The 15,020-nt window shown below is 43.5% G+C and overlaps 2 protein-coding genes across 5 annotated transcripts; both read right to left on the reverse strand.

Moving 5' to 3' along the window:
* Positions 1–737: 737 nt before the first annotated feature.
* Positions 738–2,690, reverse strand: LOC133150189 (galactose-specific lectin nattectin-like). The gene is made up of 7 exons (XM_061272565.1): positions 2,598–2,690; positions 2,375–2,437; positions 2,275–2,302; positions 2,121–2,206; positions 1,903–2,037; positions 1,111–1,207; positions 738–968 (listed from the first exon to the last, which is right to left on the reverse strand). The coding sequence occupies exons 2-7, from the start codon at positions 2,435–2,437 to the stop codon at positions 889–891; spliced, it is 489 nt and encodes a 162-aa protein (XP_061128549.1). The 5' UTR covers positions 2,598–2,690; the 3' UTR covers positions 738–888.
* A 2,914-nt stretch (positions 2,691–5,604) lies between these two features.
* On the reverse strand, positions 5,605–14,874 carry acss2 (acyl-CoA synthetase short chain family member 2). Of its 4 annotated transcripts, XM_061301290.1 has the most exons (20): positions 14,804–14,874; positions 14,224–14,461; positions 13,647–13,842; positions 11,521–11,612; positions 11,331–11,434; positions 11,189–11,261; positions 10,694–10,769; positions 10,403–10,508; positions 10,088–10,186; positions 8,564–8,701; positions 8,222–8,392; positions 7,993–8,126; positions 7,746–7,878; positions 7,628–7,684; positions 7,391–7,471; positions 7,219–7,327; positions 7,070–7,138; positions 6,819–6,995; positions 6,208–6,282; positions 5,605–6,020 (listed from the first exon to the last, which is right to left on the reverse strand). In XM_061301290.1, the coding sequence occupies exons 2-20, from the start codon at positions 14,348–14,350 to the stop codon at positions 5,893–5,895; spliced, it is 2,145 nt and encodes a 714-aa protein (XP_061157274.1). In that variant the 5' UTR covers positions 14,351–14,461; positions 14,804–14,874; the 3' UTR covers positions 5,605–5,892. The 4 variants fall into 4 exon arrangements, with proteins under 4 accessions (XP_061157274.1, XP_061157291.1, XP_061157283.1 ...); XM_061301307.1 differs by having other exon boundaries at positions 10,088–10,132; positions 14,224–14,870; XM_061301299.1 differs by having other exon boundaries at positions 10,088–10,135; positions 14,224–14,870.
* Positions 14,875–15,020: the final 146 nt, after the last annotated feature.

A 15,020-nucleotide genomic window follows, 5' to 3' on the forward strand; every position in this document is an offset into this window, starting at 1 on the left:
CAGACAATGACGCTAGTCATAGGACACACCTCAGTTAAACATGCAAATAAAAATTGTTTTCAATCTTCCCACAGTATCATCAACAGCGTGCAGTCTAAGTGGCATCTTTCTCAGAACCTTTTTAAATGATGTGAACATTCCATCCTGTTGCTGTTGTTTTGTTTTTCCTCCTTTTATTTTTCTCCCTCCCCACACCCAAGGCAGATGCAGATGACCCCCAGTCATGCTCACACCACTCGTCCGTCCGTCCGTCTGCCAGTGGACACCAGCGAACCATAGCACAGCGAGACTCATTTGCCACAAATGGCAAGAACACGGAATAGACAGAGACTACACAACTAAAATGTGCATAATGACTTCTTTTCTTTTTTTTTTTGCCAAAAAATAAAACAATCGAATGCTTCCTAAGGCTTGTGTTGAGATCAAATATTATAGAATATTATATTATTTATCCTGTGTGGGGGAAAATATTTAATTATTACTGTTTGTACATTATTAAGATGAATCATTTCTACGTGGGCTATTTTTTCACTCAAAGAAACACATGGCAAACATTCTGAGGGCGGTTAAACAGATTAATGGCATTTTTATTCATTTCCATAGGGGAAGATGATTTGAGATACACATTTATGAGTTAGTTACGTGTGCTCTAAACTTGTATCTCAAGGCACCACTCTTGATTAAAAAATAAAAAGGTCGGGAAACACTAGTCGCCAAGAGGAATGAATGCAATCCGATGATATTGCTAGAATATTTTATTGCATAATTGATTTGATTCACTGAAATATTTGTAATATACCAAAGAGAAGAGATGCCATCAGACTTTAAGAAGAGTAATCCCAGTATTGAAGATGGTATTCTTGTAGATTTTCAGCTTGGGAGGGCAAATCAGTGCTCGCATTGGTCAGCATCTCGAGCACAAACAAATCTATTTTCGTCCGTGCAGCTGTCATTGTCCCAGAGGTCATCTAGAAGAAAAGCCAAAAGAGTGGAAAAGGCACCAATGTGTGTCATTTCCTTCAATAGTATGAAAGAAAACTAGCAGCAGTACAATCGCATTCAATTAGTAAGTCGCCATTTTCCCTGTTCAAGTTATCATATGGTATTTACCGTCAAATTCAATTTCAAGACAATCTCCATCATCGTCGTCACCGTTGAAGGCAGTGAAGTCAACATCTGAGCCATCGGTCCAGAAGTAGGCGTTATCCTGGAAGTCAAGAGAACACGTTTACAGGAGCCACATATGAAAAGTATGTTTGTCACAACATAATACGGGCACAAATGACCATTTGATTTTTCATCAACATCACAAAATATGCCATGGCCAGCCAATGAAATACAAAATGAAAACATATTTTTTTCTGTAAACGCCTCAAAAATTTGACAAAATAACCCACTGATAAATAACTAATGTTTTTCCGGGAAAAAAAGCTGTCTTTGCTTCCCCAAAATGCTCCAAAACATTTGGGGGGAAATATTGGGAGCGGGTGGGGTTAGGGTTTATTCGAACGTATTGGTGAGTACGTCTTTTCCAGTATGTTCAAACAGATTTGCCAGTCAAATATATTCCTTCCACATTGGCAGCTCCCCATTTTCCGTCCAATCCATTCAGACTGCGGTCGCGTTTCCAAAAAAAACCAATACATAGCTGATCTTGAACCGAATATGAAAGTCAACCGGTCGGATTCAAAAAAAGGCCAAATGTGGCCCTTGATGAAAACAACAGCTACAGATCACATCCAAAAAGATCCCATCTGGGTGGCGTGAAACATACAAAATCAATATTATAAAATACAGTATAATGTATATAAAAATGTTATATATATATTGTAAATAAATATATTGTAAATATATCATACACAATCCATATTATAAAACAAGATATGAAATCAACCATTTCACCTCAATCGCTTCGTGGAGTCCAAGCCAAACATCAACAGTAGAGTCGGAGGATTGCTTGATCAATTCAAGAATGACAGCATACTCCAAAGCACTGTGTACAGAGGCGAGGTTCCCACCAAGAATGTTGCAGATGCTCTACAAGAAGAAAGAACAAAAGTGCAACATTTCAAAAGGGGTGAAGAAGTTGCGCAAACGTGGCGAGAGACTATTTCCCAAACCTCTGCATCTGCAAACTGCCGCCCCTTTTCTTGGTAAATGTAGCAGCGACAATCCAATTGAGTCCATCCCTTGGGACAGCAATTGTCTAGGAAGAAAAGAGGAACATTTGATAACGACGACATTTTCTCTTGAAGAATCCAGACAGCTACGAACCTTTCTTTTGACTGGCAGGTTTAGACCACTGTGAAGAGAGAAAAAAGCAACAGATTGTTCAAATCAGACATTGTGAAAAGAAATTCAGCAAGCCACTTACAACTCCAGTCAACAGTCCGGTGATTCCGCACAGGAGAATCAGCAAGCGTGGAGCCAGTTCCATCTATAGAATGACCACCAAAAAAAACGTTTAATATCAGCGACACTCATATTAAAATCGATGTAGCAAAAAAAAAAAACACCTTTCAATATCAGTTACACTCTCATATTGAAAAAAGACACGCATATAGTTGATTGAAAAATAGAAAAGTGTGTCATGTTACCTCTACGGTTGCAAGCGTTCGTCCTGAGCAGCGGGATGATAAATGAAGTGCACTCTTTATATAGAGCGCTCTGAGACACTTCTGGAATGAAGACTTGCCAATTAAGTCATCAAAGTAATTAGAAGACACCAATCCCAAATGAGGCTGCTTTATGTAAAGGGTGGTGCCTCGAGAAAAATGTTCCTGAATTAATTATACCCTTGGCTGCCTTCCCATCCCAAGTGTGCTATGACAACGGCGGCACACACCCATCTTTTGTTTCAATCCAATGTTGGACCAGGTAATTCAATTGAGAAGACTTTCGCATTAACCACCGCCGCCGCCGACGATAAGAGATTACGATTGGATTGGCGCAAAAGTCATCTTGATCATTATTGATTGTTTTGTGAACAAAGTTTTTAAAAGTATCGGGACAGCAAGGTCAATTCCGGTTGTGGGTCGATACTGAAGATAGTAGATAGCTATTTGGATTTGGATCCTAAGAGAAAAATTCAGGTGCAGCTTTCGTTTCCTGGTCGTCATATTTCATAAGCACGCCAATGAAATGATGTTTGTGTGGCACAACTTGTTTCTTCAATCAGATGTACCGGTGGCACAGCACAGACGTTTCAAAATGACACTTGAAATGCCTTTCCAATGGGGACTTGAACAAATTGAGCTCCATTTTCTGTGGTGAATCCTGTCCAATCTTTTCTTCAAGATGTGAGTCCGTTCCACTTCCGGTCCAGGGCTGCTCGGCCATGGAAACAAACTTCTCCGATCCAGCCGTCTTGTTTTGATAAGGTCAAGAAGTTCCCCCTGACGTCAGACGGGCGTGTCTACAGCCGGAATGTTTCAATTCGCTAAGCACGGACGAAGCGCCAGAAGCTACATGTGTATGGAAATCACGTTTGATTGTAACTTAAAGTTGAATAACTATTGCAATGTCAAAATATACGGACAAGCGTTCAAAAGTGTGGCTATGAGTGCTTTTCATGAAAACTAACATCATTGCACGGGGGCTTTCAAGTAGGGGCGTAACGATTCATCGATACACATCGATTAATCGATATAATGCTCTACGATTTATTGGCATCGATGCTAAACGTAAACATCGATTTATATCGCCGTCAGTGTTAAAATGCGCACTTTGTATACTGCAATACTCTTGTCATTTCCTAAATAAAGCGTTTGCAGTACCTTGTTGATTTTGCGTATGAATTGTTACAAATCAGGAGATTGTTCTATATTTTTTATTTGAAAAATATATATATATATCGATCGTAGAGCACTATATCGCGATATATCGTGAATGAATCGCAGCAGGCTTTAAGATATCGGCAAATATCGTATCGTAGTTCTTTGTATCGATATGATATCGTATCGTGGCAAAAGCCGCGAGTTACACCCCTACTTTCAAGGGGTTCCTAATCCTCCATTAGCCTTCGAAGACAATTAGCAAACACAGGCGGGATGGTTGCTAGAAATGGGTTTTTGGACACTTGGATCGCATCTTGATGTAAAGAACATGACATGGAAGACGCAATTCTAAACTTGATATTTCTCTCTCGGCCTGAAACGCAAGTGTCTTCAATTGACAGTCCAAGTTGTCCGAATGCTTTTGGAGGCGCTTTTAGAGGAGGATTCGGTACACGGCAACGGAGAGCAAAAGCTTATTTGACACCGTCGATTTGCGCGGACCGTCATAATTGGTGGCAAGAAATCAGGACTGGAATAACAAGATGATATTCATTCTTGCGTAGACACGCTATTGCGCTCAGGTCAATACGTAGGGCAAAGCCTTTTCCGTTTGACGACAACTACGCCAAATGGAATGGTTAAATAAACATACGGTACATGGGGGATGGAAATATTTCTTTCCATATGTGCCAGTACCTGAACTGCTTGCCAGCCAATGGCAGGGCCGCACAGAGACAAACAACCATGAACACCAAGCGTGTCTTTGAGATAGATGTGGGAGTGCACGGGGGTGAGCCACACAGGCACAAGGAGAACATGCAAACTAAAATCCAACCTGTAACCTCGGACGGACGGACGGACGTGCTAACCAGTCTGCCACCGTACCAACTTTGAGAGCCTTTGTGAAATATTGCGCCGATAGTTCGATACAGCCTCTTTTATGTATTCATTATTGAGTCAGGCAAGGAAAATATTTGCTTGAAATCGGGACGGGACTAGATAAGCAGTATTGCTTCACTTTTCGACGTCAGTCCAAGAAATGAAGTTGTAATGAATGGTGACTAGGTTCAAAGCAAATGTTTTTGGTTTGTTTTTTTAACACCAACTCAGGCTAGTAAGCTTTGTTACCCAATCCCATGAGAATGAAATGAATGAATGACAATTCTTAAGCACCATACGATTGTAGTGGGAGGAATCCCAACAATCTTATATGCCGCACCAGCTACGGCTAGCTAGCCACAATGCAGCTAAACACCCCTCAGTCAGACTCCATGGCGGCAAATAAGCAATACTGTACTCCGGCCAAGTATCCGGATGAAGCGAAAGGAATGCCAAAGCACAATTAACTTCATTAAGATGCCGATGATAATCACCGTTTATGACATCATTGTGGTATGGAGTGCTTGGGTGATTTTCCACTCAAGTTTGGCTGAAATGGTGTCAAAGCAGAAATATTGAATTTTCAACAGCAAAATCGCAGGAAATTTCTGGGAAGGAAATTAGAAACGGTAACGTATACGCAGAGCTAAACGAATGAAGTTCGGGGTCGGTGGACACCAGCTGGGAAGAGGCTTAAATGGTTTCTATTTCATTGATTCATATTTATCATTTTAGTTTGAGTTCATTTTAGCTTGTTTTATTAAAGTCAATTTTGCATTTTTCATCAAATGATTTGATGCAATAAACACTGTGAATTTAAGACCTGTGGATTGCATCAAAGGGTGAGCTGACTGGTTTTATTGTTAAGAACACGCTCGCTTCAAGTCCCTGGGATGAATGCCACTAATTGCTGCTCTTGACGTGACGTTTGAATGATTATCCAAACAGCTAAACCTTTTCATGTTTTAATCCAAAAGGTTAGTTTTCTTTTCAAAACACAAAACATACAAAGAGCAGACGTCCTAAAAGGAAGCAACTTTTACGACACCAATGAAAGTGATGTTATTTGAAGACATGAATTCATTTGGAGAATTAATCATTGTGTGCGTTGTCAAGATCAAAGTAGTTCTTCCGTCTCGCACAAACAAACCTCATTCTTTTTTCTATATATTATTGTCGCTGGTTGCCAGACAATTCTAAGTCAGTCAGTCGGTGGATCCGACCGGTTGAGCTATCGTCACTCGCCGGCGCCGCATCTGTTGTGGAAAAGCTGCTCCACCACCGACGAGTCAGCCAGTGTGGAAATATCGCCAAGATCCCGCTCACCGCCGGCGATCTTGCGCAGCACGCGTCGCATGATCTTGCCTGATATTTCGGAGAGGAGGACACAAAAGACGCATTGGCCACTTTCAATATCTGCTCTTCTGGGAAATTGGACACCCAGCCATTGAAACTTCTTTTTTGATGTATCTGGCAAACTTGGGCAGCAGAAATTCTTTCTTTTCATTCATTTTGAAGGAAGGTTTTCACTTTCAAAACATTGAGTGCGTACCTGATCTGGTCTTGGGGAGCGCTGGAGCATCCTGAATGAAGTCGGGTGTGGCGATGGCGCCGATCTTTTCACGCACTGGTGACCAACAAAGGCACAAAAGGCTTCACAATAGAGCAATTGGGCACTTTTCTTCTGCCTCTAGTCTTCTGTTAAAAGACTTTTCACACAACTTATGTTCTTCTAAAATATGGGGGGTAGCAGTAAAAACACCGAATTGAATAAGTCTGTTATTTGATCTATAATAATACATCTGACATACTTGATTTGACCTCAGACTTATGAGGCAAGTCAAGAAAATATAAACATGTATCCTCTTTGGTTATGCAGATTGCACTTTTGTTTTGCCCCTATTTTTTTTTTATAATAACAAAAAAAAAAAAATCTGAAATAAAATTGGATATTTGCTAGTGGCCTTTTATTGTGGGCTCCCTGAAGCACACAGTAAGCTATCACAGATTTAAAAAAAATTGAGAATCATTTTTGAGACAAATATTTTAAGTGTATAAAAAAAGAATTTCGAGTTCAAGTAAAAAAAAGGTAACAAAAGTGCTTATGAAAAAAATGGGCGCTAAATCCTGAAAACACCACAGAAAGTATTTGACTGAAGCCACCTTGTTTTTTGAGCTGGGCCTCCAGCGTGCGATTGTAGTTGACACCGTCGCGTAACGTCACAAAGCAGTAGAGACTTTCTCCTTTGACGGGATGTGGCCGACCCACCACGGCGGCCTCGGCGACGGCCTCGTGCCCCACCAACGCTGACTCCACCTCCGCTGTGCTCAGCAAATGACCTGCAAAAAGCCAGTCAGGTAAGGATGGCCATCAAATTGAAAAGGGGGATCTTTATGGCGAATGAACATCTCACCTGAGACGTTGAGCATGTCGTCTATCCTCCCGGTGATCCAGTAGTATCCGTCTTTGTCTCTACGGCAGCCTGCGGATAGAGGGGGGAAAAAAACAAAACAAACATCGGCATCATCAGCACACCCATGCGTTGCTGCTGCATCCTCTCACCATCTCCAGTCACGTAGTATCCCGGGAACTTCTTGAAGTAGGTGCTTTCAAATCTCGCGTGGTTCCCAAACACCGTCCTCATCACGCCAGGCCACGGCTGCTTGAACACCTGTTTGGGTCAAGGCGTCACGTGGCCGAGCTTTGCGTTCGTGTCCACGCCGACGCTTCCTACCAGATAACCTTCACTCGTCCCCTCCAGCTCCTCGCCGGACTCGTTCAAGATGGCCGGCACCACGCCGAAGAACGGAAACGTCTGAAAAAGACAACTTTCTTAAAAGGATGTGTGAAAATGTGTCAAGCACCAGAGGGCACAACCAAACGAGGAGTCTGCTATTTTACGATGAAGCAGCCATCTGAGGTGATTTCCAGGCTGTCGAAATTCTACCCAGATAGCTTCCCAGCGACTTACAGCAGAGCCTGGCTTCATGGGCGTGGCTGCCGGCAGAGGCGTCATCACGTGTCCGCCCTGGAAGACACAAAGCGCGGTCACGCGGACGTGTCCAGTAGGGGGCGTCGAGCAAACTCACCGTCTCCGTCTGCCAGAACGTGTCAACGATGGGACATCTGCCGTCTCCCACGACCGTGAAGTACCAGTGCCAGGCCTCGGGGTTGATGGGCTCTCCGACTGTGCCTAAAACCTTCAGAGAGTCTCGCTTGTACCTGCGCACAACAGATAGATAGATCTTTATTTGTCATCGGAACATGTAACACACACACACACACACGGACAAATGTCAACCTGAAGATGACAAAAGGGACATGAAGTCGACTCACTTTTGCACCGGCTCGCTGCCGTACTTCATCAGCATCCTGATGGCGGTGGGGGCCGTGTAGAATTTGCTCACGTGGTATTTGTCCACAATCTCCCAAATGCGGCTCACGTCCGGATACGTCGGAAGACCCTCAAACTGAAACGGGCACATTTGCAACATGGCGTTAAGCTCCATCGCGTAACTTTGCCCGAGTGCAGCACGAGCTCCCCCCCCCCCCATGCTGCACTCACCAAAACGCTGGTGGCGCCGTTAGCCAGCGGCCCGTAGGTTATGTACGAGTGTCCGGTGATCCAGCCGATGTCGGCCGTGCACCAGTAAATGTCGTCAGGCCGATGGTCAAACACCAGCTTGAAGGTGGCGGCGGTGTAGAGCATGTAGCCGCTGACGGTGTGAAGGACACCCTGCAGAGGAGCGCCGCATAAACAGGAGCAGGATAAGACATTGAGTTGATGAGTCAAACCCATATTGGGTCACAATATGGTCTTGTCAAGCATGTTCTGCTTTCCCTCAAATGTGTTTTTATAGTTACTCCGCCATTGCCATCCGTTGTCATGCCAGGTGGCTCACTCTACCTTGGGCTTGCCTGTGGAGCCGCTCGTGTAGAGGATGAAGAGAGGATCTTCAGACGCGCACCACTCCGGTTCACACTCGTCCGACGAGTCAGCCATCAAAGCGTGCCAACATTTGTCCACTTGCGGGTTCCACGGCACCTTGCCATGAGGATTCCAAAGTTACAAATAATGAAGAAGAAAATTTGCAACAAAAGTCAAATTCCAAACGTTAGCCAGTCAAAAGGCGCAGGAAACGATTCATCGGCATGAGCTGAAGGAAAACAAGTTATGCATTGATATTGGAATGCCTCGATACTGTGAGGGTGCTATGCTACCGGAACGTGCAGTGCCGGAAAAGATCGCAACAGTTGAGTCGATATTTTGGAGAGGAAAAAAACTTCAGCTCGTTAAAAACTTGCAGATTAAAAAATAGGAACTGACGGGAAATGAAATTGGCCTTCAGTGGTTCAAGCTCTGATGCCTTGACCAACCTTTTTGAATCAATGATGATACTTTTGGGTTCATCATTCAATCGGGCTTCATCGGGAATATCTGATTTGGCAGCATGAACGGACGACGTCAAAAATCATAAGTACCGTAATTTTCGGACTATAAATCGCACCGGAGTATAAATCGCACCAGCCATACAATGCCCAAAAAAGTGAAAAAAAGAAACATATATGTATATAAGTCGCTCCTGAGTATAAGTCGCCCCCCCCCCACCCAAACTATGGACGCGACTTATAGTCGGAAAATTACGGTAAACAAAACGTGTACAAAGATAGTGAGAGCAATGGTGACAGCAGCTTGTGGGTAAAGTACAATCGTGCACGGTCAATGTTGTCCTCGTACAAACGGAAAAGTGTTGCGCAGAGAACAAACCCAGGCTATGCAACAACAAAAAGCTCAACTAAGTTGGTAACCAATGATCTTCATGCTGATCAAAACAAATTGGTGAGGAGGGAGTGCGCTGAGTGACGACAAAGAGAAGAAGAGTGTTAGTTTATTCCAAAAGTCAACAGACATCGGAGAACTTGAACAACAGGTTCTGACTTTGGAGGCAAAAGTAGCTTTGCTTTTAATTAACGCTAGAGTTGTGTTGAAATAATACATTACGTTTTAGTTGAGCCCTTTTGGAATTACGCCCATCTCTATAGTTCCAATCATTTCTGAAGTGAGCAAGCAGAGACATTTTCATGTTCTCAGATGTTTGTGCTTACCGACTATTCTACGAACAAACTGCTGTGATTGGGTAAAAACAACAAAACTCGGATTGTTTTTTTGTTGTTGTTGGTTTTGGTGCACAATGCTAAGCCCGAGGATGGATGTCAATATAGCTGTTGATCTCTTTGGATTTGAGAAAGGAGGAAATGGTGAGGATCCCAAAAAGGGCCACCACGATGTTCATCCCTTAATGTCAACACAAATGACATTTGAAGCTTGATTGTGTTTACCCTTCAGCAGTGTTGTTTTTTTTTAAAGAGTCAACCTGGAAGCAAAAAGAAATGGTGCGGCCAGGCTTTTGGCTGGAAGGAAGATAAGTACCTGCGGAACAGGACGAGTTTTTCTTACTCTGCCTGTTTCTGTCTCCTGCTGGACGAAGGAGAAACAGCAAGCGTGACCGTGAAGGGGGAGGGAGGGGTTCTTTTCAAAATGAAAACAATATGACCACGTCGAACCTGCTTTAAGAGGTCAAAAAGTTCAACTATAGTTAAGGATCAAATGTAAAATGTCACATCAGAAAAACAGATCATTACAGTGAGCGCCACCTTGTACTATTAACAGTTTCAATTTCTTTTTCGACATGGATGACAACCGAATCAATAACAAAGCAACCCAAAAAAAAAAAATAGAGCTCACCTGGAGGTCAGGACATGGCCGTTTGGCAGGGGGAGACTTAAGGGAAATCTCTTGTGCTTCTTTGGATAAATGTTTCAATACGATGCATCTCTCAAGTGAGAATCCTCTGGACACAAAGAGAGAAAAAGAATCTTTTTCCGATTCTTGATCGTTGTGAAGAGGCAGGCGTTCATACGATAGAATAGACACGCGTGCCCAAAAATGTTTTTGTTACCAGACGATCAAATTGATTTGCCGGCACAAAGCACTCGCAAATATGGTCATAAATGTGCATGCATGAGTGCAAAGTACTTGTCTGTGCATTTCTGCAGAGCTTCATCCGCTAAGAGTTTCAGGTTGATCAGCTTATCCCCTCGGTAGAAGCCGTCTGAAGGCGGATGGATGGCAAGCACACGCACACAAAAAAAAAAACATTTGAAAACATTGGGGTGGGGAATCACAGTCAATATTAATAAATGACAAAACAGCCTCTTTGAAGGGATCCAGTGGGTCAAAAAAGAAAATCCTCTTTAAATGACATATTAACATTTAATATGATATAGATTTTGCCATGCTAACAATGTAAAGCCCAAGTATAAATATACAGCTTATATATATATATATATCCCATTTATGTCTAAACTGGCAGTGCAATATTGCACTCTGCAAATTGAATTTGTTTGCTCACTAAAATGAAGGCATTGATATTGCATGCATCAAAATGAACGCTTGAAAGAATCCATCAATGACATGATTTACTTGACGCTGACATGTTGAGAAGAATGACAATGACGCATGTGAAGTCACCTGCGGTGATAAGCAGCGAACACTGCGAGTCCACAATCCTGTCACACAACGACTCGGCAGAGAAACCTGCAAACTATCAGAAGACGTGGGTTTCCCGTCCGCGCGCTCCCACCGGCGCGGCGCTCCCCCGCTCCCGACGTACCACGATGGAGTGGACGGCTCCGATGCGAGCGCAGGCCAACATGGCCACCACTAGCTCCACCACCATGGGCATGTAAATTGCGACGCGGTCTCCTTTCTTCACACCTGCCCAACGAACACAGAGGTACAAGTAAATGAGTGGCAGGCTCAGCTCGTTGCGGTGGGGCTTGTTCAAAGTGTGCTAGCTATACCCTGTGACTTCAGAACGTTAGCAAAGCGACAGACACTGGTCAGCAGCTCTCTGTAGGTCACCGTCAGCTCATCGCCGGGCTCGTTGCCTTCCCTGCCAAAATACACACACGTAGAAGAAAAAGAGAAAAAAGGCCTTCATTCGTTTCAGCTGTGTTTTTTTTTTTGAGGGTTAGTCAAGCAAGATGCATGAGTGGTTGGAACATCTGCCACTTTTGAAAATCTGTTTGCAGGCGTAACTTGTGAGGGAGGGGGTGGTCAAGGAAAGAGGCTGACGGGGATCCCTTCTCAAACAAACCATCATTTAAGGCTGCAACTACCGTTTTTTTCCGTGTATAATGCGCCCCCATGTATAATACGCACCCTAAAAATGGCATGTTGATGCTGGAAAAAAGCCTGTACCCATGTATAATACGCACCCAATTTTTATGATTTAAACTTTTTATTTTTTAAAAAGTCCCAATGATCGTCACACACGCAGGGAGGCAATGGGTCTCATTTTTATAGTCTTTGGTATGGTCTTAACTAGGCTGGATGTAATTTTTTTTTTGTTGGCGTTGATTTCTCCGACTGCCCGTAAAGGCACCACCGCGGTCAGTGCGGACATGTGAAAAAGGCGTGCGGACGTGAAAAAGGCGGCTCTGTATGGGAGAGACGTTGAAGAGGGATATAAAAACACCCTTGGAAACCAAAACTTGCCCCTCGTCGTGACTCGGAGCCGCAACAAATGTTTCGGATTTGTGTAGAGTACATTGTGACAGCAAACGAGCAGGTGATCGAGCAAGCGTCTGATACGAGAGCATTGCGGTCGTATGGACCATGATTTTCTTAAAAAAAAAAAAAAAAAAATTGTTTTTTTTTTTTAAATTGTACCCATGTATAATGCGCACCCCAGATTTTAGGACAATAAATTAGTTAAATTTTGCGCATTATACACGGGAAAAAACGGTAATCATTATTGTTGCAATACAGGTGCTGAGTGATTTGGTTTTGAATTCTTCTTTGAAATAGAAATATTTGTACAAATCAGGACAATGCCGTGGGGGGAAAAAGAGGGTCAGTGCAGCAGAAGGGCTCGCTTGAAAATCACGCAGAGAAACCATTCTGTCTAGCCACGCACTTGGTGGCCACTCCAGCGAGCCAAATATTTGTCCACAAATATCCAAATGTCCACTCTGCGTAACATGTCCCCTTTAAGGCTGAGTTTCCGATGCGATAAAGAAGACAACGAGGCTGTAAAACACGTGTCGACCGAGCGTTATCAGTCGCGTCGCCATATCTGAAGAAAAATCACCTCACCCAACAATGAGGAAATTGACTTTCCATTCTTGCCGCTTATAGTTCAGTCACATATGCATAAACAGCATAGAAAAAAATGTATTTTTCTGTGCTTATTTGTGGATCATTGAGGAGTTTTTTTTTACTAAATATTTCTTTCGAAAGAATTGCTGAAAAGAACAAAGTGTTTATCGCTGTTAGCCCTTGGAGAAGGATTCACATAACAATCTGTCTGACCACGCAAAAAATGAAAGTAGTGTTTCAGTGGCATTATTTGAAGCAGTCCCTTTGTAGATTCGACTATATTGAAAGACATTTTTCCCTTAGTTGATCACACTATATTTAAAGAGATTTTGGGGGGAAATTGAGGTCACTGCATAGGCTTCACATCACTTTTTCCGAATGTAGCTGTTGCTCTCCCATGTTCTCCCTTGCTGCCCTTTTTGCACTATTTACATGCAAACAATAACCAGGGTCATTTTTGAAATGTTCCCCTTTCAGACCTGTTTTCACATGTGCGCACCTTCATGCTCTGTTGTTGGGCAAACACATTTATCAAAAAATAAAATAAAAAAAGAGATCCACCTATCAATATATCCTTAGGTGACATCATGTTTGACATCACACTCGACAATGTATTGGATATTAATTGATTTTTTTTTTTGATAAGGAGACGTCCCAATTATAAGTGGTCTGTGCTTCTTCGTGGATTTTTGATCCAAAATGGCAGTGAGGTTTTATTAAGGTGTCTGGGAACTCTTAACACCCGAGAACTATTACACTCTGGTAAACAACTTTTCAAGACTTAATGATGGAGCTTATGCAGAACAGGTTTCAATTGCCGACTGACCAGTAGAAGGCCACTTTGTCGCCGAGCTTTCTGTCTCGAACGTTGCGGTCGAGCACGTTGTAGCAGATGTTGGTGGATGCGCCCTCCATGCACTTGATGAAGATGTCTCCTTTGGTCGTGTCAAAGTTGTAGTCCAAGAAACGACCTGTGTGTTTGGTCTTCCAGAAGAAGTCCTTGGCCATGTCCCCCCAGAACTCTGCGGGTCGACAAGACACAATGCCGAGAGGTGCTAGGTGGGTCTTACTTGCCTTTTGAAGGAACGCGAGAGGAAACATTCCTCAATCGTTGCACTACGCATTGCATCCGCTGACAAGTCATCGATGCAAGGGATAGGCAATTGATTGATTTGATCGGTCGCACCTTCGAACGATTACGTTTTCATTGAACGCAACATGCATGTTTTTGCAATGCAAACAGACAAAGTTCGCAAAGTAAGGCCAGATCACAGATTCTAACACTCTTAAATTCATTGAAAGGATTGCAAGCAATTGCACTGCCCAAGACATGATCAATCAATTTGACACAATCGATCGATCGATCGCAACGTGCGATTGGCTGTCAAACGCGTCACACTTACTGTCAGGGTCCTCAATGGACTGCATGTACATTTCCTTAAATGTGTCAAAGGTGGGGACGTGGGCCCCCCTCCGCATCTCCTCAGCCGCGTGAAAGACGTCGTCCTCGGGCGCCTTGTCGGGAATCATATTCAGATGTCGCGTTGGCTGCTACGAAGCACAAGTAAATCACTGCGAGCAGAGCAGGGGCGAGAGCGTAGCTGCAAGACTCCACTGGTTTTCTCCCACGAGTGTTGTTATCTATATAAAAAGGGGGGAAAATAGGATCCTTTGATGGCTTTTGGGTGCTTCAGTGTAGTGATGCTTGAAGAAGAGACAAGGTCCAGAGAAATTTGACTTGGAGGACACAGGCAAGCTAACTAAGCTAACTAGCAAAGAGAGCGGAGACGTGTTTACGCGCCAAGGAAGACGTCCCGTCTTTTTGGGGACGCCAAGATGTTTTCATTTGGTTTTAAAAGACACAGGTAATCCAAAACGGGGCCCAAGAGGAGGAGGAGTGGTGACCGAGTCCTTGAGTGAGCCTTGGCGGTGGCAAAGTCTACTTTCCCCCCTCTTTTGACAAGCACAATGAGTGGCACTGACCTCCGTTCACCCCCGGGCAGCAGCCAATCAGAGGCGTGGTGCCTTCGTCAAGCCACCGCTCAACTCCCAGTAGTCGAATGAAAGTAAGGTTCGCTGTCACAGCCAGCAGCCAATCAACACGCGCGAGGCGTTCAATGACTCATCTGAAAGCTCAGACTTTACACTTTTGCTTCCTTATTGTATATCCAGGATTCACTACTTCGCTAACTTGTAGTTC

Source organism: Syngnathus typhle, linkage group LG2 (assembly GCF_033458585.1).
Source record: "Syngnathus typhle isolate RoL2023-S1 ecotype Sweden linkage group LG2, RoL_Styp_1.0, whole genome shotgun sequence".
Lineage (NCBI taxonomy): Eukaryota > Metazoa > Chordata > Actinopteri > Syngnathiformes > Syngnathidae > Syngnathus > Syngnathus typhle.

What these genes read in the sequence shown, in the direction of transcription:
- acss2 (XM_061301290.1), bottom strand. Translation starts at nt 14,350, where the DNA reads ATGATTCCCGACAAGGCGCCCGAGGACGACGTCTTTCACGCGGCTGAG. An exon ending in GGACGAGTGAAGGTTATCTG is followed by an intron (nt 7,328 to 7,390) that starts GTAGGAAGCGTC and finishes TGACCCAAACAG; the next exon opens with GTGTTCAAGCAGCCGTGGCC. An exon ending in GCTCCCCAAGACCAGATCAG is followed by an intron (nt 6,021 to 6,207) that starts GTACGCACTCAA and finishes CCGAAATATCAG; the next exon opens with GCAAGATCATGCGACGCGTG.
- LOC133150189 (XM_061272565.1), bottom strand. Translation starts at nt 2,437, where the DNA reads ATGGAACTGGCTCCACGCTTGCTGATTCTCCTGTGCGGAATCACCGGA. An exon ending in ACCTGCCAGTCAAAAGAAAG is followed by an intron (nt 2,207 to 2,274) that starts GTTCGTAGCTGT and finishes TTTTCTTCCTAG; the next exon opens with ACAATTGCTGTCCCAAGGGA. An exon ending in GGCAGTTTGCAGATGCAGAG is followed by an intron (nt 2,038 to 2,120) that starts GTTTGGGAAATA and finishes TTCTTCTTGTAG; the next exon opens with AGCATCTGCAACATTCTTGG.